The sequence below is a fragment of the Gymnoscopelus microlampas genome (assembly GCF_963454915.1).
Source record: "Gymnoscopelus microlampas genome assembly, chromosome: 10".
In the NCBI taxonomy this organism is placed as follows: domain Eukaryota; kingdom Metazoa; phylum Chordata; class Actinopteri; order Myctophiformes; family Myctophidae; genus Gymnoscopelus; species Gymnoscopelus microlampas.
The window spans coordinates 33,721,523-33,748,778 of record NC_139947.1 but is presented as its reverse complement, the minus strand read 5'-3'; the positions used below and the strand labels follow the sequence as shown (position 1 = coordinate 33,748,778).

At 38.9% G+C, this 27,256-nt stretch overlaps 2 protein-coding genes across 2 annotated transcripts in view; one reads left to right on the top strand and one right to left on the bottom strand.

The window, feature by feature from the left end:
• The window catches only part of gnai3 (guanine nucleotide binding protein (G protein), alpha inhibiting activity polypeptide 3), a 19,319-nt gene extending 9,689 nt beyond the window's left edge, over positions 1–9,630 (top strand). The window contains exons 2-9 of the mRNA XM_084069053.1: positions 449–491; positions 1,024–1,165; positions 2,078–2,235; positions 4,634–4,762; positions 5,523–5,652; positions 5,836–5,989; positions 6,845–7,052; positions 7,773–9,630. Of these exons, the coding sequence (XP_083925179.1) occupies positions 449–491; positions 1,024–1,165; positions 2,078–2,235; positions 4,634–4,762; positions 5,523–5,652; positions 5,836–5,989; positions 6,845–7,035 (947 nt within the window). The 3' untranslated portion in view covers positions 7,036–7,052; positions 7,773–9,630. The remainder of the gene's footprint in view (positions 1–448; positions 492–1,023; positions 1,166–2,077; positions 2,236–4,633; positions 4,763–5,522; positions 5,653–5,835; positions 5,990–6,844; positions 7,053–7,772) is intronic.
• Positions 9,631–11,765: 2,135 nt separating this feature from the next.
• Positions 11,766–19,237, bottom strand: gnat2 (guanine nucleotide binding protein (G protein), alpha transducing activity polypeptide 2; the record flags this gene model as incomplete). The annotated part of the gene is made up of 8 exons (XM_084068412.1): positions 18,870–19,237; positions 15,820–15,862; positions 14,828–14,969; positions 14,414–14,571; positions 13,928–14,056; positions 13,225–13,354; positions 12,959–13,112; positions 11,766–11,956 (listed from the first exon to the last, which is right to left on the bottom strand). The coding sequence occupies exons 1-8, from the start codon at positions 18,973–18,975 to the stop codon at positions 11,766–11,768; spliced, it is 1,053 nt and encodes a 350-aa protein (XP_083924538.1). The 5' UTR covers positions 18,976–19,237.
• Between the last annotated feature and the right edge of the window lie 8,019 nt (positions 19,238–27,256).

The window sequence follows — 27,256 nt, the reverse complement described above, 5'->3', positions numbered from 1 at the left end:
ATAGGCACTTCCCAATGTGCATTACATTCACTCATTCATTCACTCGCTGACAGCGGAGGAAACCATGCAAGGAACCAACCTGCTCATTGAGAGTAGTTATGGGTCAAGTGTCTTGCTCAAGGACACTCGACAATAACACAGGGGGACACTGCTGACCCTTGTTAACTACGAGGGCCTTCACAAGTTGGGCAACTAAGAGATAAATAATTGGAATAAAAATACATTTATTCATGCATAGATTTTCCTGGTACCTTTTTATGGCTGAGGGGAGTTCTGTTTCATGACATCAGGCGCGTTGCGGGATGAGCTGTGATTCTACAGTATGTCTGTCCCCTCAAAGTAGAACAGACAAACCCTGTTTTTGTACTGTAGATGACATGGCCAAAGGCCAAGACTCCAATGGCTGCTGTCATTTCTAATATGTGATTGTTCTTGCCTATTTTTTCAGGTGCTGGAGAATCTGGGAAAAGCACAATAGTGAAGCAGATGAAGTAAGTTTCAACTTGTCAAAGAACATTAATGGTAACAGCTTAAATGGCACTCTATCCAACTCTTGCATTTTATTGGAAACACTGACCCTAATTTTGCGATCATGCGTTTCTGTTCCAAGTGTGGCTTTCTTGTCAGAGGATATTGGTTCAGGAAGAATTTCCATTACAGACCAAGTTCAACACTGATGCAGAACTGGAGCTAGTTTTGCACTGCTTTAGGCAGAGGGGGAAGTGCTCTTTTTACATAACCGACCAAACAATGGGCACAGAGGCCAGCCGTAGCCTGGCAAGGCCTCAATAGATTCCCCCAGATTCCCACATTAAGCGTGCTGCATACCCAGTGAAGTGCAAAATTCCAGCATTAATAACAGTTGTTAGGAAACGTTCCAACTCTCCAGCATGTTCCTAATTTGGCACTTTACATCCTTCGACTGTTAACCATATTAAACCGGGCATCCCAATGTTGGGCTTGTCAGTATAGGTGAACAAAAAAAAAGAAAATTAATGAATTTTCTTTTCTCCCCCCTTTCAGAATCATCCATGAAGATGGCTACACAGAAGAAGAGTGCAAACAGTACAAAGTTGTGGTGTACAGCAACACCATCCAGTCCATTATTGCCATCATCAGGGCAATGGGCCGGTTAAAGATAGAATTTGAAGATTCTGCCCGGGCGGTACGCTAATTCTCAATCAAAACACATTTTGAACACATGGATTAAGGCTCTCATTTGGATTCCATATGAGATATGAGAAAGCATATCTTTCTCTTGGTTAACTCTTCTCTTTCTCTAAAGGGTCATTTATATTTAGTTGGGTGCCGGTGTCACACACCGAAAATAGCCGATATGCAAGTGCACAAGGTGTTGCAGCGCAACATGTTGTGAGCTTGTAGACCTGCCATTTTTGGTGCGCGACATGGTCAAACTAGCAATAGAATACATCCTTTTTCTGTACATGCATGCTACCTTAAAGGTAGGGCAAGTGATATAAGCTCTATATTCTGAGCGTAATCATTGCTGTGTAGACTGTTCAGTAACAGAGGTCTCCACGTCTCTCCAGCTCTTTAATAAAGAAAAAATAAATGTTCAGGTGGGTTGCCAATTTCATCCAATCAGGAGAGATGACCCATTTCTCAGCTTCAATGTTATACTGTTCCAGTTTCAATTTTGTCTGCACATTTCTCTGTGTCATTACTTCCAATTTCACTTTTTCACAGGATACAAGTTTATCCTGTATCCTGTGTGAATTCTCTCTCCTGATTGGATGAAATTGGTATCCTACCCTGAATTTTCGGCTTACTGAAGAGCTGGGGGGGACCCCTTTTTACTGAACAAACACAGTAGCAATGATTACTATCAGAACCCTTGATTTAAAACTTTTCATTGGTGAGGTTTTTCTTTAATCCCTGTGAACATCTCGGCACATTCAGAGACCCATCTGCTCTCGGAAAGCTTAAATGTACTTTACCTTCCCCCCTGAAATAGATTGACACACAAAATTGCAATGACAGATTTAACAGTAGGGTTGGGCTGTGTCCTTGTGAGGGGCACTTGTTTTTAAAAGGCTATCGTGTTTGTTGTTGCCAGGACGATGCCCGCCAACTCTTTTCTCTGGCAAGCTCAGCGGAGGAGGGGGTGATGTCATCGGAGCTGACTGGAGTCATACTTAGACTGTGGATGGATGCCGGAGTTCAGGACTGCTTTGGTCGATCTCGAGAGTACCAGCTTAATGACTCTGCTTCATAGTGAGGACTCCTCTTTTCCCTCCCCTACGTTTATGCCTTTGTTACTGTAGCATTTACCCTCAATACGCATTAGGGTGCATTTTCATCGAGGAGAAATGAACAAGTTTAGATTTGCATCACCAGTCTTCAATTCACATGCGCTGAAAACGAGTGTGAGAAACGAATGCTCAGATTTTCGTCATCATATAGAAGGTGACAGTTTTCACTGGAAGGCCAGGCCCAGCTTTCCACACGGAACAGAACCTGTGTACAAGAACAGGAGAGAGACAAGATGAGTCTTGCCCTTTTTTTCTTGTGGCAGCTTGTTTAGAACATTGCTTTGCAAGCGATGACATTCCTGAAAGGAACGAGGGTTGTGAAATGGCGGTGTTGTTGTTTCTTTAGGGTTTAGGTATCAGTTAAGTTTACATTTTTGGTTTTCACAATACAGCTAAGAACACAATGATATAGCCCTGAAACATGACTGTCATTCCATGACAGTCATGGTGCCAGTTGCCCCTGGGTTTTCGCGGATTTCTTTTTGTTTAGATTGCCAACTCTCACATGTACATAAACGTTCAGATTTCAAATATAAAGTGCTTACCACAAAGCCACGGATGTTACCTCGCGATGCGGACCACATTAAGCACCCTTATCTCCCGTATTGTTCAATAAAAAGCATTTTAATCCGATCGCCGGCCATTTTCTCCAAATTTTCTCCGATACTTTCAACCATGCGACACCTAATGGTTGGGAGGTGTATTGCACTCTGATACATTAAAAAAAAAAAAAAACCTGAAAAAAGGAAATGGCCGGCGACGGGCTTAAAATGCTTTTTATTGAACAATACGGGAGATACGGGTACTTAATGTGGTCCGCATCGCGAGGTAACATCCGTGGCTCTGTGGTAAGCACTTTATATTTGAAATCTGAACGTTTATGTACATGTGAGAGTTGGCAATCTAAACAAAAAGAAATCCGCGAAAACCCAGGGGCAACTGGCACCATGACGCTTGTGTATACAAGCGTCATGTGAACCATGGCTAACAATGATATAAATGTATTAAATTAAATTAATTGAAATGTACAATCTTAATCAAGTATATATACAATATGCACAGATGTGCTTCAATCTGCCAAATTTAGCTGGTTGTCTGTTGCCACTTAAATGAAGATTGATAAAGTCCAATGTTTTTGGCTTTCCGTCATGTTTATATCACAAATGCCCCAAAAGAAAGTACTGTACAGTAGGTTAGTGTGAAGGACATACCTTTTGTTTTGAAAACAGTGGACATGTCGTGGTTGTAGTTGCAGTTTTCCACACTTCTTCCAGACTAGAGGGACCAGTGTAGTTAGTCTGTAGTTGCTACGCTCTGTTTTCACTCGCAGCCAGTGTTTATCATCCATCAAAATACACACCCATATTTAGTATCCTTCTGCAATCCTTCGGCTATCCGTCTCCAGAACTATGTCCCCCAGTTCACTAAACCTGATTGTCTCATTATCTTGCAGTGTTTTGACATCTCCTGAATCAACAGTTATTTTAACATTGAATTACCCCTGTGTTTCTGTGAGTTGGAGAAACTGCATGATTTTGTCATTTGGTGTGTTTTGGTGTGTGTTTAGTTTACATAATTAACATAGTTAATAATAATAATATAATAGTTATAATATAGGCTACTGACACTTACTGTAACATTAAATTTCATTACATTGTAGTTCAAATAGGAAGATGTTGATATAGAGATGCAAATTGTTCCCAATTTATCCCTTAAAGTTTTGTTTGTGTGTTTGTTTGTTTGCTTTTAATTACCTTTAATAGTCCTGCAGGGGAAATTCTGTTTTCAGGGGCAATTAGGGGTTAAGTCTCTTACTCAGGGCCCCTGGACACATAGACCAGGCCTGAAAGGCGAACCAGTGACCTTCTGATTACCAGAAGGCCTCTCTACCCAAGCTAACTAAAAAGGATAGTTTTTATGAGCCCTAGGTGTGCAGCCCTCTGCAAACCTCCATTACATTTCTTTGTGTTTGACTTTGCACTGGTCTTCCCGGGAACCCCTTACATCAGTTGTTCTCAAACATTTTCATGTCAAGGACCACCAACTTAATACGTATTTGGCCGCGGACCCCCATCTGAAAATATTTTGTGCCAGGGACCCCCATAAGAGAAGAGTTGTGTTGATCAATTACTATTATGATTAATGTAAAAAAAATGTTCATTGCTATGCAACACGCTGTGAGCTTGTACGTATCGGCTATTTTTTAATAACAAAGTATAGGGTTAAAGAATGATTTTTGATTTTATGATAACTATTATTGTTGGGGACCCCCTGGAACCCCCCAAGGACCCCTGGGGGTCCCCGGACCCCACCATGAGAACCACTGCCTTACATAATTATCCTATGTATCTGTCCCTCAGCTATCTGAACGACTTGGACAGGATCGCTGAGCCAAGCTACATTCCAACCCAGCAGGATGTGCTGCGTACGCGTGTCAAGACCACTGGCATTGTAGAGACCCACTTCACCTTCAAAGAGCTGTATTTCAAGTTAGTAAACTTATCATTTGTTTTTTTCCCACACATCTAGTATTCCTCTCATAAAATGGCTTTGGCCGACTCTGTGCCAGTAAATGAAGGTGTCAGATAAATTAAGGATTAGATTAACTTCATGGATCTCTAGGGGGGAGGGGGAGTGGCCTAAGACTGAGCTAAAGATTAAAATACAGTCTAGCTTAAATAATATGAAAGATAAAAAGAGTATGAGGGAATTACTGTAAGACCTTTTCTATAATTAATACATTAATATTTTACACAAACAATAATATGAAAGTTACTGTCCACAAGAGGGCATTTGCATTCATTGTTTCCTTCACTCCCAGACAATTGCAAGCCATTTTTAATGAATTGCCATCTAATGGAAACTTTACGGGCAAACACTCCCCGGTCAAACATTAACTTTAATTGACTCATCTATTAAAACTGCTCGGTTGCTTTGAATTAGGTGTTCACTGAATTGATGTACTGTAGGGGCACATAACATTCTTGCATTCCTCTCTCAGATGAATGGCTCAATATACTGTAGCTTCGGTTTGTCTGAGAGGGCCCCAGGTGGGGTGCAGAGGCAGTCTATACGACTGTGATATTACAGAGTTAACTATAACGGAGCAGGGTCAGTGGCCTGTTATGTGGGCTTTGTGAATTGTTCTCTTGGCCTAGATTTAAGAGGACCCTCGGCCTCATTACGTTCAAATGACCACATTTGCTGTGCATTTGCATGTTAATTGCGTACATATGTCTCCGTTTGCAGGATGTTTGATGTGGGAGGCCAGCGTTCAGAGAGAAAGAAGTGGATCCACTGCTTTGAGGGTGTGACAGCCATCATCTTCTGTGTAGCTCTTAGTGACTATGACCTTGTCTTGGCTGAGGATGAGGAGATGGTAAGGAATGGAGGTTTGATTATGTTGCATTACGTACAGTATGTTAATGTTTCTGTTTGTTTTCAGATTATTGAACGTAAATCTATGTACTACCAAATTGTATGGTTTTGTCAGTTCTGCCGTGCATTCATGTACAGTTTGTACACTTGTTTTACTTGTCCTTTACTCTTTTCTTTCCCCCAGAACCGCATGCATGAGAGCATGAAGCTTTTTGACTCCATCTGCAATAATAAATGGTTCACAGAAACTTCCATTATCCTCTTCCTCAACAAGAAGGACTTGTTTGAAGAGAAGATCAGCAGGAGTCCACTTACCATCTGCTACCCTGAATATTCTAGTGAGACACTGAAATATTGTACATCAAGCTGGTGTATTATTTGTATTTCTAAGGAGCTATTCTGCAATATTATAATTTTTGTTCGGGTCCTTGGTATTTTATTGTTGTGGGTTTTATTGCAGAAAGAGAAATATATTGAGACAACTCCTTTTTTAGTAATATCTGGAGAATTATTAGAAATTGCACCCATTATTGTTATTTTTGTATCCACCATAACTTTGGCATGTTTCAGCACCCACAGTTTGTGCACCATACACGTATCATGTTATTTGAAGTTGCTTGGTAGTTTAAGGAAAATTGCATAGCAGCAATGTTGAGGTTGGGATCTACAGTAAGTAAAACAAATGTAACATGAAATTCCTCATCATCATTAACCCTCTGGTGTCTGGCATTTTGTTTTAAAATACAAAATGACTATCCTTTTTCGTCAGGGCTGGCATGGATGACTTTAATGTATTAAGTACTATACAACATTTATTTAATTTTGTGCATATTTAAGTCACAATTGCTCTTATGTGTGTTAATTAATTAGCCTCTATCTAAATAGATATTGTGTTATTATAATATTGAAAGCCTGCTGTATACAGCAAGTAGTTTGCTGCTCCTCATTTAAATTTGTGGGTGCAAAATTTGCCACTAAATAATTTAGCTCACTTGTATCTCGTCTAAATGTAGTCTTTCAATATTTATGTCACATGCTTGCGTTAGTGGGCCAAAATTGGCACAATCATGTATTTAAAGAAAAGTGTTATTTGATTTGATTATTTTTCAGAACGTTTTGCCATTATTTCGTTTTCATCGCGGTTCTGCAATGGCGTTTAGTTTTTCTAAATGAGACCCTTTGCTGTACTTTAGGTGCTAATAGGTACGAAGAGGCTGCAGCTTACATCCAGTGCCAGTTTGAGGACTTAAACAGAAGAAAGGACACCAAGGAGATCTACACCCACTTCACCTGTGCCACTGACACCAAGAACGTGCAGTTTGTCTTCGATGCTGTCACTGACGTCATCATCAAGATCAACCTGAAAGAATGTGGGCTGTATTGAGGCCCCAAGCCCTGCAGGTTAGCGCCTTCAATGTCAGCATTTCCACAGCAATTCATTTAACTCCAAAGAGTGTACAAATACGGGTCCATTTGGTTCCAAAATCCACTTCCTCCTTGTGAACTTGCTTGTGAACCTGAATGTTTTGATAAAAGTTGAACTCTAATTGGTATGGTAGTATACCTTAGGAATGGAATTTACTTTTCAATGTTCAAGGGCTCATCATTATTACACAGCTTGTAGCAACATTGTAGATCAAAGGATTTTACTTTGAGCTTTGAGTGTGCATAACAATAGAAATAAGATAATGCATTAAGGTAAAATACAAATAGTGACAATAATAGGCACATAATGGGAAACAAAATTATTAAATATCAACAGACTGCTAGCACCTGAACAGACTGTAATCTAATCTAAAACTGTATTGTTGTACAGTCTACAGAGAAGCTATATAAATAGAACTATATCATGTCCTGATGGCACCCTTCTGCAGTATGAAAATTATAACCCTGTACAGTCTATAATGTATAATTATTTTCGAGCAGAAACTTTGTATCTTCATCTTTCAACTTTTTATGTACTTATGTAATTTATAAATTAACTCCCTATTTTATTTTTCAATGTATGACATGTGACGCATTGTGAGCTTGTAGATCTGCTATTTTTAAACAATTTAGAAAATGCTCAATTATGAAAAGGTCTGAGTATTAAACATGTTTGTTTGTTTTTCTGCATTTTAGATGTCGGGGGCACGCGGATTGGGACTCCTGAGCCGGTATGTCTTGTCTGCAGTAGATGATTTGGGAAATGGGTGTGGCTAATGACTGAGGCAAGCAAAGGTGACCATGCTGCATGCTGGACCTTAACTCTACACTCTGGGGACTTCTTTACGTCAATCTTTTTTTTTTTTTTCCTTAACATATTTTTACCATGCATTGCAGAGAGTATTAGGATGAACTTGGGGGGGAGGGGGTGAACAAATCACTGTGATTTCTTCAGGAGTCCTGTCATATTTATGGTCCTCGTGCCTGTCACAGGGCTTGCTGTTTAAGTAGTTCCTTGTCTTCATTTTCAAATCAAGCTCTCACATAGATTGTCACAGTACTATGCACCAGGACCAAAACAAACATCTTGTTTGTCAAACCCATTACTGCATCTCATAATTCCTTGACTGATGTATCGTTTTTATTCAGTTTCTTCTTATCTTAGCTGTAAGTTTGAACCACATTCTTGTTATTGAATATTTCTAATTTTTAAATTTTAAATTTGTTATATTTTATTTGAAAATTGGGTTGCACTTACATAGAATTTCCATCTAGGATGCCATCATTTGTGGATTTAGTGTGACCATTCTGGTGTACATACTCTAACTAGTTTTGTCTCGAGACTTTCAGTAAGAAAGAGCCTCATGAATTAATTTAGTTTCCTTGCCTAGATTTAAACAAGAGATTTTAGCAGTGCAACAAAGCTGTGTACTTATCGTAATTATCTCTGCCAGGAGATTATGCGTGAGTCCGCAACTAATATGACATACCACTAGGCCGATCAGCATTATATTTCTTGTGCACGCTTTTTCTAATCAGTCAATGACAACTTTGTCTTTTTTATATATACCGGTAATTGCAGAGCAATTGTCCCTCTATGGGTATATACTGTATAAATGTTCCAATTACAAAGCTCCTATCACTCCAACTTATGGGATGTACGGGAACTAGCCAATTGCGGACGATCGCGTTCACCGGTACAAGCCAACGTTTGATTAACACCAAAATATGAATTTATGAATTTGACAACAATCAACAGTTCTCCAGTCTTTAGAAGAAATTTTGAGTGCCAACGCTCAGTAAATATTTCACCAAAAGTAATATATCCTAATACAGTCTCGCCTTGAAAGAACAGACATGTAGAGTTGCCAAGCGAGCATCCTGGATTTGAAAATAACATGTTTTTGGTGATGTGATCAGGTCATCCCGAGAGGAAGACAGTAGAGATGATGTACATGGCTGTAAATGTAATTGCACACATTGCTATTATTAATAGGGCATGGTTCCTGGCGGAGATTTTTGCTCTGCTGAGCACACCTTTCCAGTTTTTATTGTAATTGGACCACTTTGTATTGAACAATATTTTTGTATTTAGGAGTAGGACACCTCACTGCAGCACAATTTGTAATGTTTCATTAAGGGAGAACTCTTCACTGTTCTGTGATCGTTCCACTTGACATTGCAAAAGATGAATAATATTACATGCCTGAAAGCCAATTTGATGTATTATTACTTATTTTACTCTAGGTAAATTTGTTCTTAATCCTGTGGATTGCAGTAAAGAAATATAAACAGACCAAACAAGGCAAGTCAAATAGTAGTTTGTTACAGTGGGATGCTGTGTCATTGCTCAATGGCTCAGAGCCATAGTCTTTTGTAAGAATTGTGTTGGCAATATAACAGACTGTGGTTTGGGTTCGTTTGATCACTTCCTTTCACAGAAAACTAAACAGCATTGAGGCGTTGTGCAGGAGTAACAATGTCTTGTCAATTTTTCATTTGTGCAGTTGTAATGTTCATCTCTTAACACAATTAAATGACAACACTAAGCTTTGCTCGTCCTGCATTTGTTACTGTTGCATGCCAAATCAGTTGCCGTGGGCAGGGCATATCGGCCGTATCCTATATAAACCCTTTGTTCTGTGACTAATGAAAGATAAATGCCTCACCCCCAAATGGAGCAGAGAAACGGGGCTTGCAGAATAGGAACAATGCTATACTGTAGAATAGATGCCCATGAATGCACCTTTCAGCTACAGCTGAGGACCTGACTGATGCCAGCAGTGCTGGTCAAAGAACCCCAGATCTCCAATACAGGTCCAACTTTTTATCGCTGTTTGTTTCACTCTTAAGGAATAAGCAATAGGAAAATAAGCCAGTGAATATTTGGCATCAAACTATTCATATACCGTAGTAACTATGGTATATGAATACAGGTTGATGCTGTGAGGAAGATATAAAAAGAATATGAAAGAATTAACCTCGTTCTGAATAAATATGTTGATTGTGATATTTGCGTCCTGTGTGAATGTACTAATTACACGAACAACCATTGAAAATAATGTTTGCCAGTGAATTAATCGCACGGGGGGGGCAAAAGGCACCAGAGAGAGAAGAAGAAGGAAAAAAACTTGTGTGTGTAATCTTAAAATGATTTAGACTCAGCCTCATAGGGTTAATGCATCTTTATTTCATGCCTCTACGTTTCATAAGAAAGGACAGACTCAATAGATTTACAATCCCTTTTGAAAATAAACCAACATCCCTCTAGTCTTAAGTCTTGTAGAGGGATATAGCCATTGATCTACTCTTATGTACAAAGTTTCTCTACCATGTTTGAGCCTCTTTAAAATTATTCATCATCACATTAACATGTACATTTTGTAAGTGAATTGAATGAAATACATTAACACTAGAATAGATACATGTACAATTTGGTTTGTAATCTGGATATACTGTAAGCACTGGAACTATCTGTGAGATCAGCTCAGCAACCTTTCTTTACAGTTAACATATCAAGACTACAGTACTTATAAACAAAAACAAGGTTTCAATTGTGGCTATTCAATATATTAATAATTTCCCTGGTTATTCCTCTTTATTTGACAGGGATTGGTTTCCAAATTAAATGGGACCAGCAATACAGTAATCAAACGTTACATCTTAGAAAGCGGTGAGGATCGGCTACGCAGCATTAGGCCAGCAACCTTTTGGGGTGAGACATAAGTAGTACCATTTTTCACATACATGTACAATACTGTATTGAAGGAGGAACAAAAAAAATATCCGACATTGTCTTCTTTTAGGAAGCTGCATGACCAAACAAGCATATTGTGACTTGATAGTTGTTTCAGTCCAACTGGATGTAAAATGCACTGCGTTGGCAGGGATCTGCTGTTGTGATGATACCATGTGCAGTGAGCAGTGGAGGACCTGGGACTTGGCAGTGAAGCAGGTGATGTTAACATAACAATTGAGGACCCTCTCTGCTTCTTCCACCCGTATACTTCTCAGTAAATGCCAATATTTGAGGTGAGGGGTTAAGGTAGGACAGGAAGTTCTGCAAAGTAGAGCAACAATTAAGGAATACATCTTTTTACAAATGTTTTGCTTTATTTAGATAGGATAAATACAAATGTTTATATAGTACTTCATAGACTTGTTTTCCATTACTTCGCTCTGTAACCAATCGTGTACTGTAGTTTTATCATGTCAGTACCCATCACTCCTTATACACCTGTATATAAGTATACAGTATATTTATGCTGTGTGTGTGTGTGTGTGTGTGTGTGTGTGTGTGTGTGTGTGTGTAAAAATATGTACGTGTAGGCTTATGTAATGATATGTTAATTTTATTATTACTGTATAGCCTTGCATGCCAGTAATTGAGACATTCAGTGACAGAGAGCCTTATGCAAAAGTGACAATACCTATCTGGATCTTGTGAACTGTTAATAATAAGAACAACTATTACCTTGGACTCACGGACAAGGGTTGTTGCTTGGCAACATGGGGAGGCAAGATATCCTACGTGGTTTAAATTGAATTACCAGGAGTCTGTCTCTCCTTGGCCACAGCTGGACCTTATTTCATTGTATCAACAAGCTCCCTGGGAGGGACACGCACAGACACAGTGGCACGTGGCAGTTCTGTGTTGTACTGTACCTTTTATGTTCACTCGAGGGCTGCTTAGAAAAGACCGCAATCTTTAAGGTTTTCTTTGATGATGATGTCTGTCACGGCGTTGAACACAATCTGGACGTTCTCTGTGTCCGTGGCACAGGTCAAGTGGGAATAGATTTCTTTCACGCCCTTCTTCATGTTCAGTTCTTCAAACTGGGCCTTTATGTAGTTGCTGGCATCCTCATATGTGTTGGAACCTACACAGAAATTAGAATCGTCACGATGAGCCTGACCTTTCAGTTTAATGTGTTTAAGAGCCCTGTGGCTCTCTTTGAAAGCAGTTGTATATCGAGATTCTTTACTTAATAGAAATGTATTTAGTCCTTATTTCTTTCATCTGATCAAAATGCTTTGGCTCAGGGAACCTCGTCACATGGAGGAGAGTTTGATGCTGTCGTCATGTTTTCATTGGGCCTCATACTTGAATGTATTCAACAGCTATTCATATTTTATCCTCAGAGAATGGGCAATTGTAATATGCCAAGCGTATAATATAGTATAATAAATATAATATTACCAATACTTGAGTTAATTCAGTCTGTAGTCTTTGCACCATGGCACTGCTCAGAGAATTGTTGCACTTCCCACACGGAAGGATAAAACGTTCTCCTTTGTTAAAACAGCTTTAGGAAACTCTTGCACAACTCTGTAACTTGTGACTGTTGCTTCATGACTGACGGTTATGGTCTCATTCTCTAAGTGACCTCTAACCATTCCACCAACTTGTAATTATCACCCAAATACGTACATCAGTCAGCAGCTGTAAAACTGACAGAGTGGCAGCAGACACTGTTCCTAAAACATTAAAGAGCTTAAAGATTTGGTCCTTCCAGGCTCTTAGCAAGGTTGATGGATCTTATGTCATTGCTGTCAGGCAGAAACCTTGTATCTCCACATTTCAACTTTTTATGTGTTTTCGTAAATTAATGTCCTACTTTGTCAAACTACAGTGTCACACAAAAGTAGCAAAAATAGCTACAATATCTACAAGCTCACAGCTTGGAGTCGGTCTGTGGGTTTTATAAATATTGAACCAATGAAAAGTATTAACAAGAGCTTGTGACTAAATAATAACTAAATTGGATACATTGGAACACAGGTTCTTTTCCAATTTTCTGAAAAGTAACAGTTTTGGACATACAAGGTTTCCACCCGACAGCGACGATGTGTTCTTAGCTAGCCTAGTCAGTGGGACTCACCATCATAGTCTGGGAAGCAGATGCTCAGGTGGACTTTCTTGATCTTCTCCAGGAAGAGATCCTTCTTGTTGAGGAAAAGCACGATGGAGGTTGTTGCAAAGAATCTGTGGTTGCAGATACTGTTGAATAGATGGAGAGACTCGTGCATGCGGTTCTGAAATGGTAAAAAAAAGAAAAAAAGTGGATTCACTGACATAATGTATGTTTTTTGATGGTCCTTTATAGTGCGGTAGTAATGAGGCTTGAGGTTGGTCATGCCTACTTACCACTTCATCATCCTCTACAAGCACCATGTCGTATGCGCTGAGTGCTCCGCAAAAGATGATGCAGGTCACACCCTCGAAACAATGGATCCACTTCTTTCTCTCTGATCTCTGGCCACCCACATCAAACATCCTATTCATCAGAGCGAGAGAGAGAGAGAGAGAGAGAGACGAAAGAAAACTCAGCCAGAGCCATATTGGACATCCAGATACAGTAAAGCTTGTCCAGTATGTGTCTGGCCAGCCTGTAGTTGGTGTGGTAACCGTAACGCTTGCCCCAACACACACTCGCCCCGCTTGACGCGTAACGCTCGCCCCCAGCGGGGAACACTCGCCCCACTTGACGCGGAACGCTCGCCCCCCAGCAAGGCTGACCACTCTGCACGCTTGGTGAGAACCGACTGCAGCCTCTAATATAAAGTTAGGAAGCAGTTAAGCAAAGTTACAGCGACGGAGGCGCGCCATCTGATGCGGATTTGAGCCACAAGAGGCACCGCTGAGCAAGCCGTTAGGCGAGCGAGTCGCCGTGCAGAATGTTGCAAAGGTTGCCGGATTTGTGTGTCCGACTGTTCCAGGTCGCCGGATTTGTGGGTCAGACCGTTTCCGAGGTTGCCGGATTTGACTTGGGCGAGTGTGTTTTGAGGCGAGTGTTCTTGTATTCGTTGGTGTCACTGGTACAGGTTGACTAGTTATTAGCAAGACTAACCTGAAGTGCAACTCTTTGCAGGAGAACTGTTCTTCAATGATACCAGTAGTCTTGACTCGAGATCGCAGCACATCTTGCTCATTGGGCAAGAAGTCTGGAGAGCAGATTCTGTCCATTTCATTCAGGTAGCTGTGGATGTCAAATTAGAAAATGATTGTTGCGGTCTCCGTAACGTAAAAGAAAACCTAGACTAATTGCATGTGTCTACTAATACTGTAGCAACTGTACACCAGTGGTGCACGGACTAATACATGGTAGTCACATCAGTACATTCTGAAAAATATTGACACAAAGGTCTAACATTTAGTACAATGGGACTTGAAGAAGACTCTTCATAAAGACTGTATCCTAGCAATATAGATAGACTATATACTGTACTATCTACCCAAATCTGTATACACAAAGCATAAAGAATGTTGGGAGTTGATTGGAAGTTCCCAAATTGCAAGAAGGTACAGTAAGTAAGTGATGAGGAGGCTGACTCACTAGCCAGCAGAGTCGTTAAGTTGGAACTCAGCTGCTCTCTCAAAGGAGGCCTGCACGCCAGTGTCCTTCCACAGCTTCTTGATGACATCACCCAGCTCTTGTGGCATTGTGCCTTCCTCAATGGAGTCTGACAAGTTCGACAGCTTCTGTGCATCTTCCTGTGATTGTACATTTACAGTACATGCATAGAGTAAAAGGAATGGCATTAGTACTCTGGGAGTGTCACAGTTTAGTATTAAAATATTTTATCAGTATCTATCTATCTACACACACACACACACACACACACACACACACACACACACACACACACACACACACACACACACACACACACACACACACACACACACACACACACACACACACACACACACACACACACACGTAGTTAGTAAGTATACATCACAAGACCTGTCCAGAGCTAGCGCCAAAGTCGATCCCCAGCATCTCCATGCCTCTGATGATAGCCAGAGCAGACTGCAGGATGTTTCCAAAGATGACAGCTCTGAACTCCAATTGTTCTTCTTTTGAATAACCACCTTGATGGAGAATCCTTTTGCAGAAGGAAAACAGTTTGGGGAGGGGAATCTGTGTCAGTGGAAGGTAACCTATATATATATATATATATATATATATATATATATATATATATATATATATATATATATATATATATATATATATATATATATATATATATATATATATATATATATATATATATATACACACAATTAGGTTACCTTCCTCTGTGGGTCCCTGTATACAGTATATCTCTTATTCATATAATTTATGATAATAGTGTGTGTGTATCTATATCTATATATACATACGTGTGTGTGTGTGTGTGTGTGTGTGTGTGTGTGTGTGTGTGTGTGTGTGTGTGTGTGTGTGTGTGTGTGTGTGTGTGTGTGTGTGTGTGTGTGTGTGTGTGTGATCTTATTTGAGTTTTCTTATACAGTTTCTTATAGTCTTGTTGAAAATTGTTATTTATATCATAATCAAGTAGAGTATAATAATGATAGCCAAGAAGACTTATTTAGTGACTGTGTCAAAACTACACAGTAAAATCCTCTGTTCATTCATCCATTTTCTTTTCTCGGCATGTACAAATGTAACCAAACCTACACGCTCTGAGGTAGATTAATTTGCAGTGCCAACCTGTGGTATGTTTCCATGTGACTCTGCATTTACTCTTCTTGCTATGTTATGCAGTCACAGTGCACTAAGGCAAGTGCTGACAAATCGGTGCACATGGATGATTGCGAAACAGCCAGTTATGGGCGCATTTTTAGGCTACTCAGAGTGAGCTCAGAGGGATTTGCCTCTGAGGGAATTCCTGGGAAATGACATGGTGTATGTGCAACATAATAAATTATATAGTCCGTTATACTTTTACTTACTTCATTTGTTTTACAATGGTGCTCTTCCCTGACTCACCAGCACCTAGTAGAGAGAACAAAAACACTGAGAGCCCTGATACTGTGTTCACTGATGTAATGGAACACATCCTATAAAAACCCATAAAAAGCAACAGAATGTACCAAGATAATACAAGCTATTTTAGAGAATGGGAAGAATGGGATATGGTGTTTTAACATGAATATATTTTGATTGTGATTGCATTTATAAAAATGACCCAATTTTATTGCAGGCAACAGGAATAGCATGTAAGATCTTGCAATGCTAAGGGGACACCCCTGAGTGTTCTCCATGTCACGGCACAACCAATGATTGATGTCCAGGAGCCAGTAGCCTCTAAGGCACACTGAGCTCTCTGTCTATCTGCAGACTAATTGGTTGATCTGACAGCGTCAGTCCTCTTGGCTCAGACAGCCCTCTGCCATTGGCTCACTACTCTGTAGAAAGTATTATAGCTTTGGCCCTACTGGAGTACAGTAATGGGCTTATTTTTGCTAAATTGTAAAGTGGTAACATGATTGTGTCATTCACTGGTTTTGGCCACAGCGGTGGAGTTTTTTTCTTCTTCTTTTTAATAGCCTTTATTCTTTGCCGGTCTATAATTTTCCTTGGTATTGCTCTAGCTCAAGTTCTCCTGTGCTTTTGTGCCCTGGAGGTCAGAGTTCATTCAGGTTTTCAGTGCAGTGTACTGTAGGTAATGTTAAGTATGATTACACTTTCCACCAGAAAGGGCAAAAGGAATTAGTGATATCACCTTTGTAGTAGTGTTGCAAATTGAAAACCTGACTACACTTGGACATCCATGTCAGCGAATACCACTGCTGCATTCAATCCCTTTCCTATTGTCTATGGAAGCCCACAAGGTGGCACTCTTCTCTGCTTTTGATATCCTGGTCCAAACTGATTTACTGTATCTCTGTCTCTTGCAAACAGCCATAATTTACAAATGCAATTATACAGTAGATACTTTGTTACCACAGGCTTCAGTGGTGCTTTGCCTTCTTGCTATATTTATTTGACCATAACTTATTCATTTTACATACAATTCTAAAGCATATTAGAACACATACAAATACAGCATGCAGTTATCATATCCTGCATAGGGATTGTTTATTTCCATTGTAAATTCTTGCGTGTCGACTTTCATTTTATATAAGGTTTTGCTTGTTTGTTAAGCACTGAAAACTCATGTAAAACTCTGAGGTAATTTAATTGATTTGATTATTATTATTTTTTTAATACTTTATACTTCTATATCTCGGAGGCAAATATCGTACTTTTTACTCCACTACAATTGTTTGATAGCTTTAGTTACTAGTTACTTAATAGATTTATTTTATCATACATTAACCACTTGAGCCCTGTTATACTTTGGCTATTTGAAAATAGCCAGCCTAAAAGCTCACAATGCGTTGCGATTCAACACGTTGTGATCTTGTAGATCAGCTATTGTCGATTAAAAGTAAAACTTAAAAAAAAAAAAACTTTAGTACTTTTACTTCAGTACAAGCATATTTTAATGCTAATATTTTAGTTATTTTACTCGAGTCAAAGTTTTAATGCAGGACTTCTTCTGACTGAGTATTACTACATTATGATATTGTTACTTTTACTTAAGTATCTTGGGAGTACTTCTTCCATCACTGGAAGAATCAAAGGAGGACACACCACCAAGTGGATATGGACTAAACCCGTTAGGTAATAAGATTGGCATATCATCGCTGCTCTGCAGTGATTTGTTTAGACCGCAGGCTGTGATCTTTTAAGTATTAATGTGCTTACATTAGATTTGAGTCTTCACGGTTGCAAATGTATTGTTGACATAATTTCAAGATCATTGAATTTCATCAACCACTATTTCACTAAGATGTGCTTAGTATGTTTAATGTGTTTCCTCAAATGCATGGATAATTTACCACAATATTTATAACTGTTGAGGGAGTTGAATTTCCCTGTATGTCCAATGCTTGAGCCTTTAATTGTTGTATTTCTCTCTTAGCTGATCAAGTAGACTTCAAGGGTGAAGTCACTGTTCAGCCCCTTCATCCACCACTGAGCCTCCTTAAACCCCCGTCTTAGGGGATGAAGAATCTTTCTCAGAGAGATTTTCAGTGTCTTAAACATGTGTAAAGATGCTGACAATAATTTATTATTTAAGTTTTTATTTAGAAATTTAGAAATAGATCTCCAAAGATGAAGTTAGCTATATAATGAGTTTAGTTATTTTATAGATGTTCTTAAATGTGTTGTTTTCCTACAGGAGAGATCGTTTAGAGGGCTATAGAAAGGACATTGAAGAAGCTTAACAGATTTATGTTTTATCTAGGTGGCTTACAACACCCTTAATTCGTCTGCTGGCCTTTCTCTCTCATATGCCTCATAAGTCCTTTCACTTCCATTGCACACAATTAAACTGACAGTTTATCTTTTATGTTCTAATAAACTAATAGAGGAATCCTATACAGGAATATTAAATCAATAGGGCCTTTAAATCCCCTGAGAATTATCCACTTTTTACCAAGCAGTGAATAGATGTGTCATGGTTTTACATCTCCTGAGATGGCCCATGTCCAAGAATAAATGCAAGGCAATAGTGCCTGAGGGACACATCCTACTATGACCAGTTTACAAATTACACATTTTTCAGTGATGACAGTTGTCTTTGAAGAACAGTTGTCTCTCTTCTGAGCCATGTAATAACTGGTTTGGCTCTTGGGAGTCTGAGGAAAAACACTTAAAATAGTAGCTTCACAACTCCAATTCAGATCTTTCACCTGCATGTGCATGCATCTTATAGAGGCCTGTAACCTGGATAGATTCTACTGTAGTCCAGGTGAGATTACTGTTCAACTCTGTGCAGACCTCACACTCAAGAAAAAGGTTATAAAGCTACAAAGTGTGTTCTGTATAATAGTGAAATTGAAATCTGTGAACCTAACCACCTTTGTATACTGGTGGATGTGCTGTCTTGATGTAAAGGTCTTTGAGCCTTAATGGCCCCAAGACACTTTATATAATGATTCTTACTTACCAAGCAATAATAGCTTGACTGTCTTTGCATCCTTATCAGCATCCTCCTTGAGTTGTTTTTCCAATTCCTTAGATTTCTGGTCCTCTGCACTTCCTCCAGCACCCATTCTTTCTTCCTCAAGAGCCTCAAGATCCTCGAGGAACGAAATTTTGACGGTTCTGTGTGACTGTTACTGAGAAACTGGACGCAGCTAAGGCGATTTCCAAGTGGAGAGGGATTGAGAGGGAGGTGCTTGAGCTCTTCCTGACTTATTAGACCTTACTCGATTAGTTCATCAGATGGACTACGCTCAAGGGTCAGGACACACTAGCATCCACTCTCTAATTCCCTGACTTAAAACCCCTGTCTTAGGATGTGCGTCTTCCTGATTGGCCAGTCAATCCAATTAGCCTAATAAGGACAGCAGTGAAGGTTGTAAAAAGGGAAAAATCTTAACATCCTGCAACTGTTTTGTGTGCTTAGTGAGCTGAAATCAATTTATAACAAGTCAGGGTGTTCATGTGGTAGCCAGATGAATTTTCCAAGTATTATAAGAAAAAAGGTATAAGGTTATTACTTTAGCCCAGGTGGTATTTGGTTTCATAATATATTTGTATGTGTACACACTGTGTGTGTGTATTTGTACCTTAGTGCTAGGTATGCTCTTAGTTGCTTGCTTGAGAAGAGAATGCACTTAAGACTTCTGGTGATTAGTAGTTTTCTTGCCTACCTTTGTTGAATGCACTTATTGTAAGTCGCTTTGGATAAAAGCGTCTGCTAAATGACTGTAATGTAATGTAATGTAATGTAATTTGTGTATGCATGCAGGCATGCATTACTAAGGTGCAGGTACATTTGGGGAAAAAGTGACATTTCAACTGGAGTTCTGGTCTCACTGAAAACCTCAGTGTATTCCTCAGATCTCGGTCACGTGGACATAGCAGGGAGAGAGGCATTAAGATCCTCTAAACGTCTTAAGTTTAAGACGTTTAAATCCCAGGTGGTGCCGGCTAATAAAAGCAACTGCCACTTTACCGTGGTTCTTGCTTGGTGGGGGCAGGGCTCATCTTTTAACAATATCCAAATGTGAGAATAAACTAATTTAATCTTTGTAATTAACTCTCACAAGGGTTCAGCCCAAAAAATAGCCGAATATATAAAAATATTATTTGTGTGTGAATGGTTGTTTGAATGTTTGTTTGCAAATGTTGCAAAGGTTGTTATGTACAGTTAGTGTGTTGTGGCATGATTGAATTGGTGATCTTTGAACCGTACAGAGGTAATCTTCCGGATTACAGTATGGATGGAGGTCAGTGGGTCTTCATCCCCGTGCGAGTGTTAGACCATATTATTATTCCGCAGCTAAATATATTGATTGATTGATTGAATACTTTATTAGTCAGAAATGTAAGCAACATGTGGTACAGTCAGACATTAAGGCTAAAAAATATAACACAAAACAGTCCTGGGGAATTGTTTCCATTGTGCTCCTATGAATTCAATTCATCAACATAGCATAAAGAATTTGCACAATAATACATGTCATCAACAAATATAAACACTATGTACAAAATTGAATTCATAGTTATTTGTTTTTATTTTTATTTTGTTTTTACCTGTATGTTCAAGATAAAGATTATCAAGTCAAAAGAGATGGGAAAATGACATGGTCTCCTGATAGATGTTTTTTCAGGGCAATTTTGAAAGAAACCATTGTTACACATCATTTAATGAATGGTGTCAGGGCATTCCACATTTTGGTGGCAGAGTAGTAGAATGAGAATGTTCCCATGTTTGTTCTAAATGTGGGTGGTACCAGATCGTGGTTGCTCCCGCTAGTGTTGTGGGTGTCACTCACTTTGGAGAAGTAGTTAGACGGGTATGAGGGTATTGAGAGCACTTTCCCTTTGACTATCTTAAATACCAATCCCATTATATTTGCTTGACCCTGTCTTCTACCCTGAGCCATCCCAAACTATGTTGGAATTAGGTGGGTCATGGCCTTAAGGCAGAGAAGTAGTGGTATCAGTTTGTTTTGGAAGGTCTGAAGCTTAGTTTTTAGTGACATTGGGATGTTGGAGAACCAATGTGGTATCAGTCCAACTTGTCATGGCTAATTACATGTAACATCATTGTCAGAAAGGTGCAAGCATAATCAAAATGGCATTGGATGAGGGCTACAACTAGAGTCTTGAGAGCACTTTTGTTGCCCAAAAATCTTGGGTGTTTTCTACATTGAGGGCAGAATTTGAACTCACATTTATCATAAGCCCATTTTTTTTTTAAAGGCTTCTAAAGCCTAACCTAAGTTTTCTGAAAAACATCAATGTTATATAAAGAAAACAACAACAAAAATCATATTGCTATATATTTAGCAACAACTTATGTGACACAGATGCTGTCCCGGATTGAATCGTATAGGTTTAACAGGTCTAAATGGGTTAAGCTTACAATTTGCTTATTGTAATCCCCTGGATAGTGTACATTTTGTTCAGTGTATGATAAATATACTGTGTTTCTTCTCCATGGATGATCGAAATGTTGTTTGAGATATAATTATTCTGTTTTTCATACATATTCCTGTTAATAATTTGTTCTATGATTGGTGTACAGATGTGCTCTCCACTTTGCCATTAAAGTACTTGGCCAACTGCAGATCGAATGACAACATTTCTGGTGAGTGAGTGAGTGTGTGAGTGTGTGAGAGTGGAGTGGTTGTCTGTGTGTGGGTGGACAAAAGAAATTAAATATGTTGCATGAAATTATAATGTCCTTTCATCCACTGTCTGCCTGTATGTTCTCAATGTGGTATCAGTCCAACTTGTCATGGCTAACTACTGTACATGTAACATAATTGTCAGAAATAACATTTAAACAAAATTGCAACCACTTTCAACCTGACATCCCTATCTTAGGAAATGTCATTATATTGTCAGAAATAGTCAACATTCTTTCAAAAAAGTAAAAAAAGATAAGAAAAACCCAGATGTATAAGCTCAAAACTCATCGCAGTGCAACACATTTTGAGCTTGTATGGCTATTTTCGTTATTTGTCATATGAAAAGTATGCAGGGCTCAAGTGGTAAACATGTTAACATAAAAGTGCGTGTGTGCATGCATGCATATGTGGGGGATCTCGGAAAAAAAGAATGAATATCATTTAATATTTACTGATTCTGGATACAACTATATTTACTAAAGGGATTTTTTGTCACTGTTTGAAGTTACTGAAAGTTTACTGTTATTTTGTTTTTGATTACAAAAATGATACCTTTTATATTATTGTCTATTCTCTAAGATTGCATTAAGGGCGAGTAATGTTTTTTTTTTGAAAGAGTGACTTCATGGGGAAACTTGAACTAAAACATGCCTTGATCCTGCCAAGCTGATTTGTTTTAACTGATAATATGGAGTCACTGATGAAGAGACTGGTTTGGGCTTTTGGCTTTGTTCCAACTGAGTACCTCTTTCACTGAGTTGCACACAACAGCATGTGTAACTGATATGTAAAACACATGCCAGCTTATCAATTCCTATTGTGTATCATTTTAAGTGTCACAACTTCCTACTTAGGCTGGTGGTTGGGTGGGGATGAAGAAACTATTGTGTAATTAAGCTTAACCACCAGACCACACCCAGTAGCAATGAGGTAGCCAGTAAGCATTAAACAGTTACCTGAATGACCAAATGAATCTCTTTAAAATTATCTCAACAGCTATTCAGACACTGCAGACCAGGGCCATAATACTCAGCAATAATCAGTAATAGTTAGTACTAATACAGTAATAATCAGATACATACAGTGTATGCCATGCCATCGGCAATAAATAAGAGACTTTTAAACCCAGCCATCTGGTCCAGGCCCTAATACTTTTATTGGTATTCCAATGCCCAAGCGCTAACTTAAATACCAACAAACTTAGCCTACGATTATAACACCTCCATTCATAAGACAGTCAGTCGATGACGTCATGGTCAAATAGGCTCAGAGAGCATCTAGAGGATTGAGTGGCAGGTGTCTTTCAAAGAAAAACACTCCCAGTTGTAGTGACAAGTGAGGGATGATAAATAAATGATATAGATGATAAAAAAAAAATCATATATGGAATTTGAACAGCAGTTGACTAGTGTATCCACTGGACAAGTCTGTATACTTTAAGTCTCTACTGTGTTTCAATGTGTTCAGTAATGTTCTCTGACAATAGAACAAGTTAAAGAGTTGGCATTCTACATAGTCAAGTTTGTAATATTTGCAATAACCCAAATATGTCTGGAGGGTTTTTAAATTCCAATAAATGTGTGCTACACATTGTTTCCAGATTTAGAAAACAATTAATAATACATTTTGTTCATGATGAGAACATGATTGCATCTACATGAGCCACGACTCAGCCCCACATCCTTATCCATATTGCCATGTCTGCTGAACGCAGCATTGTCCGCTCCTTAGATACTGAGCATTACTCTCACGCCACTATGCCTACGCATCTACAGTACAGTAAATGGTTGCTTGAGAACTTTAAATCCCCAAACTGTTCCAAGCGGACTAATGATGGCAGTCACTCTAGTGGCAGTGGCCCAATCTCATTAGGCTCTGGGTGGAGCGCACGGCCCCAGCATCTCTGATCTGTTGACAGGATTACCTACACAGAGCCTTAGATCAACCCTGGGAGACGGGAGGGATGGGGGGGGGTTAACACATCATGGTAGTCTCCTTTGGGCTGTGAGCAAGTAGTGAAACATGGAAGAAGACCCTAATAAGTCAAGGAGTATTGTAAACATCTGTTCTAAGAGGGTAATATATGAGTGTGCAGCATTTTCCCTTTGTCCATATAGACAAGATACTAAAGCACAGCACATAGTGATATCACAGTTTTTGAACATACGAAACACCTCAATAGACAGACACATGGGTATAGACAGACAGACGGACAGACACAGACAGATTTTGTATTTCATATACCGTATATGTACTGCAATTTGTGAGTATGAGAAAATAGGAATAATTGTACAAATATTTTTGTCAAATTGATAAATCAATAAACATTTTAAAATAAACAAAACAAAATGATAGATACCTTTATTTAGTATAGTGCCCATTTTTGCTCATGTATCAACACAATAAATGTTGCCTTCAGGTAGTGAGACAATAGAGAGCTTTCCTGTTCCACTAACTGCACTGTATTAGCATGTAACTACTTGTTGATTGCGTTTGATACCAGTAAGTGCTGTAATTAATATAAATCCACCATCTTTTGATGTCTAATGACATTACCGTTTGGCAAAGAAAGTGAAAGTCTAATGCTGCCAACAAGGCTACTGAAACAGCATGTGGTATGGATACTAAGTAAGGTAATTAAGAGCTCCATTACTTTAGCTAGTCAGTGGTTCGCCCTCAGTGATGAGCTTTTGTGGTTTAGTCCAAATGCACCTTGAATAAGTAGACTCACACCGATGACGCACAGACTGGTGATTCTATGGCGTAGTATTTACACACAAAGATCATGGGTTACCAGTTTGTAGTATCATGAAATCACATGAACTCCATGAACTTTAATAAAGTGCTTACCAAATATATTTTTTTACAGTTATGTTTTTTACTTCATGAAGTAAAACATATACTTTGATGAGTCCCATGCACTTCTACATGGGTCTCTTTTCTCTCTTCATCAGTATGTGGTGATACACAATACATACAGTAGTAAGCATTTTTGTCATATAGTGTGTGTGCGTGTCTGTCTCAAGTATATCTCAAGCGCCATCAGACCAATCGACACATTTTGTATGAGTTATTGCAGAGACCAGTGATTGTCCAGAAAAGAAAATCCAAAAATCCCTGCACTGTCTGTCTGTCTTGTCTGTGTGTGTGTCTGTCTGTGACTGTCCCTTTTATGCCCATGTATGGAGATACCTGATGTCATTAATATGTCATCATAGTTCTTATGTCATAGACTGGCGTGCAAGTCCTATGATAATGGGTACTGCCCTAAGAACTCTGACAATAGGTACAATGGGTACAATGGGTATTGCATAACCAGAGGCATGTTACTAAATGGCATCGTTCCCAACAGGCCTATTATATATAAATGTCAGACCACGACAAAACATCAACATTCTACCTTCAGAGCTGTTTGGAATTGTGTGCCTCATCACAATAGTGTCACACTGGACACCCAGTATTTATTGAAGTGTAAAATCTATAAACTATGACATGAAAATCTATGGCAGAAATCTCTTGATTTAAAATTATATTTCCTGGTGCGTTTCTTCTCTATATCTTTAAAATTGCATTTTTGTTTTATGGTGCTGTCTGTTTATTTGCTTAGTTCTTGCAGTTACCACAAGAGGACGCTAGCACCATTTTGTGCAGCATGATCTGTCTTTTCATGCACGCAAGTATGTTTTACACAGATGTCACATGTTTACCTATACCCCTGGTTAAAGGTGATTTAAGTGATATTTTGTGGTTAAAGCAAAAAAAGGTATCTGTTAAATAGTTATAGCTCTGTATTCTGAAATTAATATTTATTATATAGAGTGTTTGTTCAGTAACAGGGGGTCTCCCCATCTCTCCAGCTCTTTAGTAAACATAACATAAAATGTCAGGTGGGTTGCCAATTTAATACAATCGGGAGAGAGAACATTACATTTTGTCAACTTAATTTTTATTTTTTCCACATTTGTTTGCACATTTTTTGTTTCATCACTTCCAATTTCACTTGTATGAGTTCTCTCTCCCGGTTGGATGATATTGTTATCAGACATTTGAGCTATTTAACACTTATTTTAAGAAAAAACATCCACCCCACCCTTAAATATGGAGCTTGCTTTACCATTTTGTAGCATTTATTTAACATAATAGGAATGAAACAATCTGAAATTGATTGCATACTATGCTGGATTTAGAACTATTTGTTCCTTCTAATGTGTCATCTATCCTCCACAAGCTTGTCAGTGCATAGATCTGAGGATGAGGTAGAAATGAGGTTGGCTGACCTCCTTTGCAGCACACTGAGCAGGCGCAGTTCCATCAGACTGTTGTGTTTTTCAGCTGGCTGGATGCCAGGCTGTATTCAGAACAAGACCATTGTTATTTAAACCCAGCAGGGAGCCAACAGAGAGGCAAGAGGAAGCTTTTGGAGTGACTGCATAAAGTGCTGTCATCCGCATTTATGGACTGGACGTCTGGAATGATGGCTCACTATCGATGTGAATCATTATGTAAATCAATACTTAAGAGGTAATTTTCTGTCAATACTTAATAATAATTGTACTTCCTGTTACTCTCTGAACCAGCAACCAAAATACATCACACTATAAATTATTATTATAAGTTGTGACTGAAGTCGGAAAAAACTTTGCATGTACACTAACTAATAGACCAAGCCACTCCACCTGATTTTTTTTCAAATCAGACTCATAGTAGCACTGTACCAGGCCACTTTGCGTTTAAGCATGGGTAAATCATACAATCTATGAATTTCTTGGGTCATGACGCAGACAATAGGCTCTATTCACAGCAGCCATATTATGAAGACATTCACAGGTGTTACCAATGATACTAATGAAGGCTCTGTTCCATTTAGTCTAGCACAGTGGATTCCACGACCCCCATAACTCTGAGAGTGTGAGTTACACACCTGTAAGGGGCCATTTGGAAGCCCATGAGGGTCCAGTGGGACAACATGCACAATATTAGCACCCTGACTCTGTTTGATCAGAATGGAACAGAGCCTTCATTAGTATTATTGGTAACACCTGTGAATGTCTTCATAATATGGCTGCTGTGAATAGAGCCTATTCCCTGTCTTTTCCTACTACTACTAGATTTTGTCCAGAATTCACATACATTTGTACACAATTATCTCTGAAAGTATGTGATGAACATGTATCATTCAGATTTTTATATTCCATTCCGGTTGGTTACGATTGCCTGCCGGGCCAGTAAAGAAGAGTCATGAACAATAGAACGATTTCACATAAACCCATAGGGATCACCACAAAATGCTAACAAATGTCATTGTTAATGTTTGTTGCAGAAACGTAATAATTCGTTAATGAATCAAGTCAATGAGCGTCAATCAGGGTTTTGATATTCCATAATGCTGTAATTGCCTTTAAAAACGAAATATAACATGAACAATGATCCAATAAAACCCAAACTAGAATCTTGTATGTTGACTGGCCTCTAGAGTGCAGTGTGCACCTCCAAAAGCTCTTTCATTTCTGCCCTTAGGGGGCAGCACAAATGTAAAAAGTTGAACGCGAATCGCTATTTCTCTCTGCACCTTTTTCATTTCCTGTCAACTGAGCCTCGTGAAGGAGTGCCCTTTTCTAGTCTGCTACTGTTGACATGTTAACTAAACCTCTGTTTTCAAATCACCAGAACTAGTTTCTACCAGCAAATG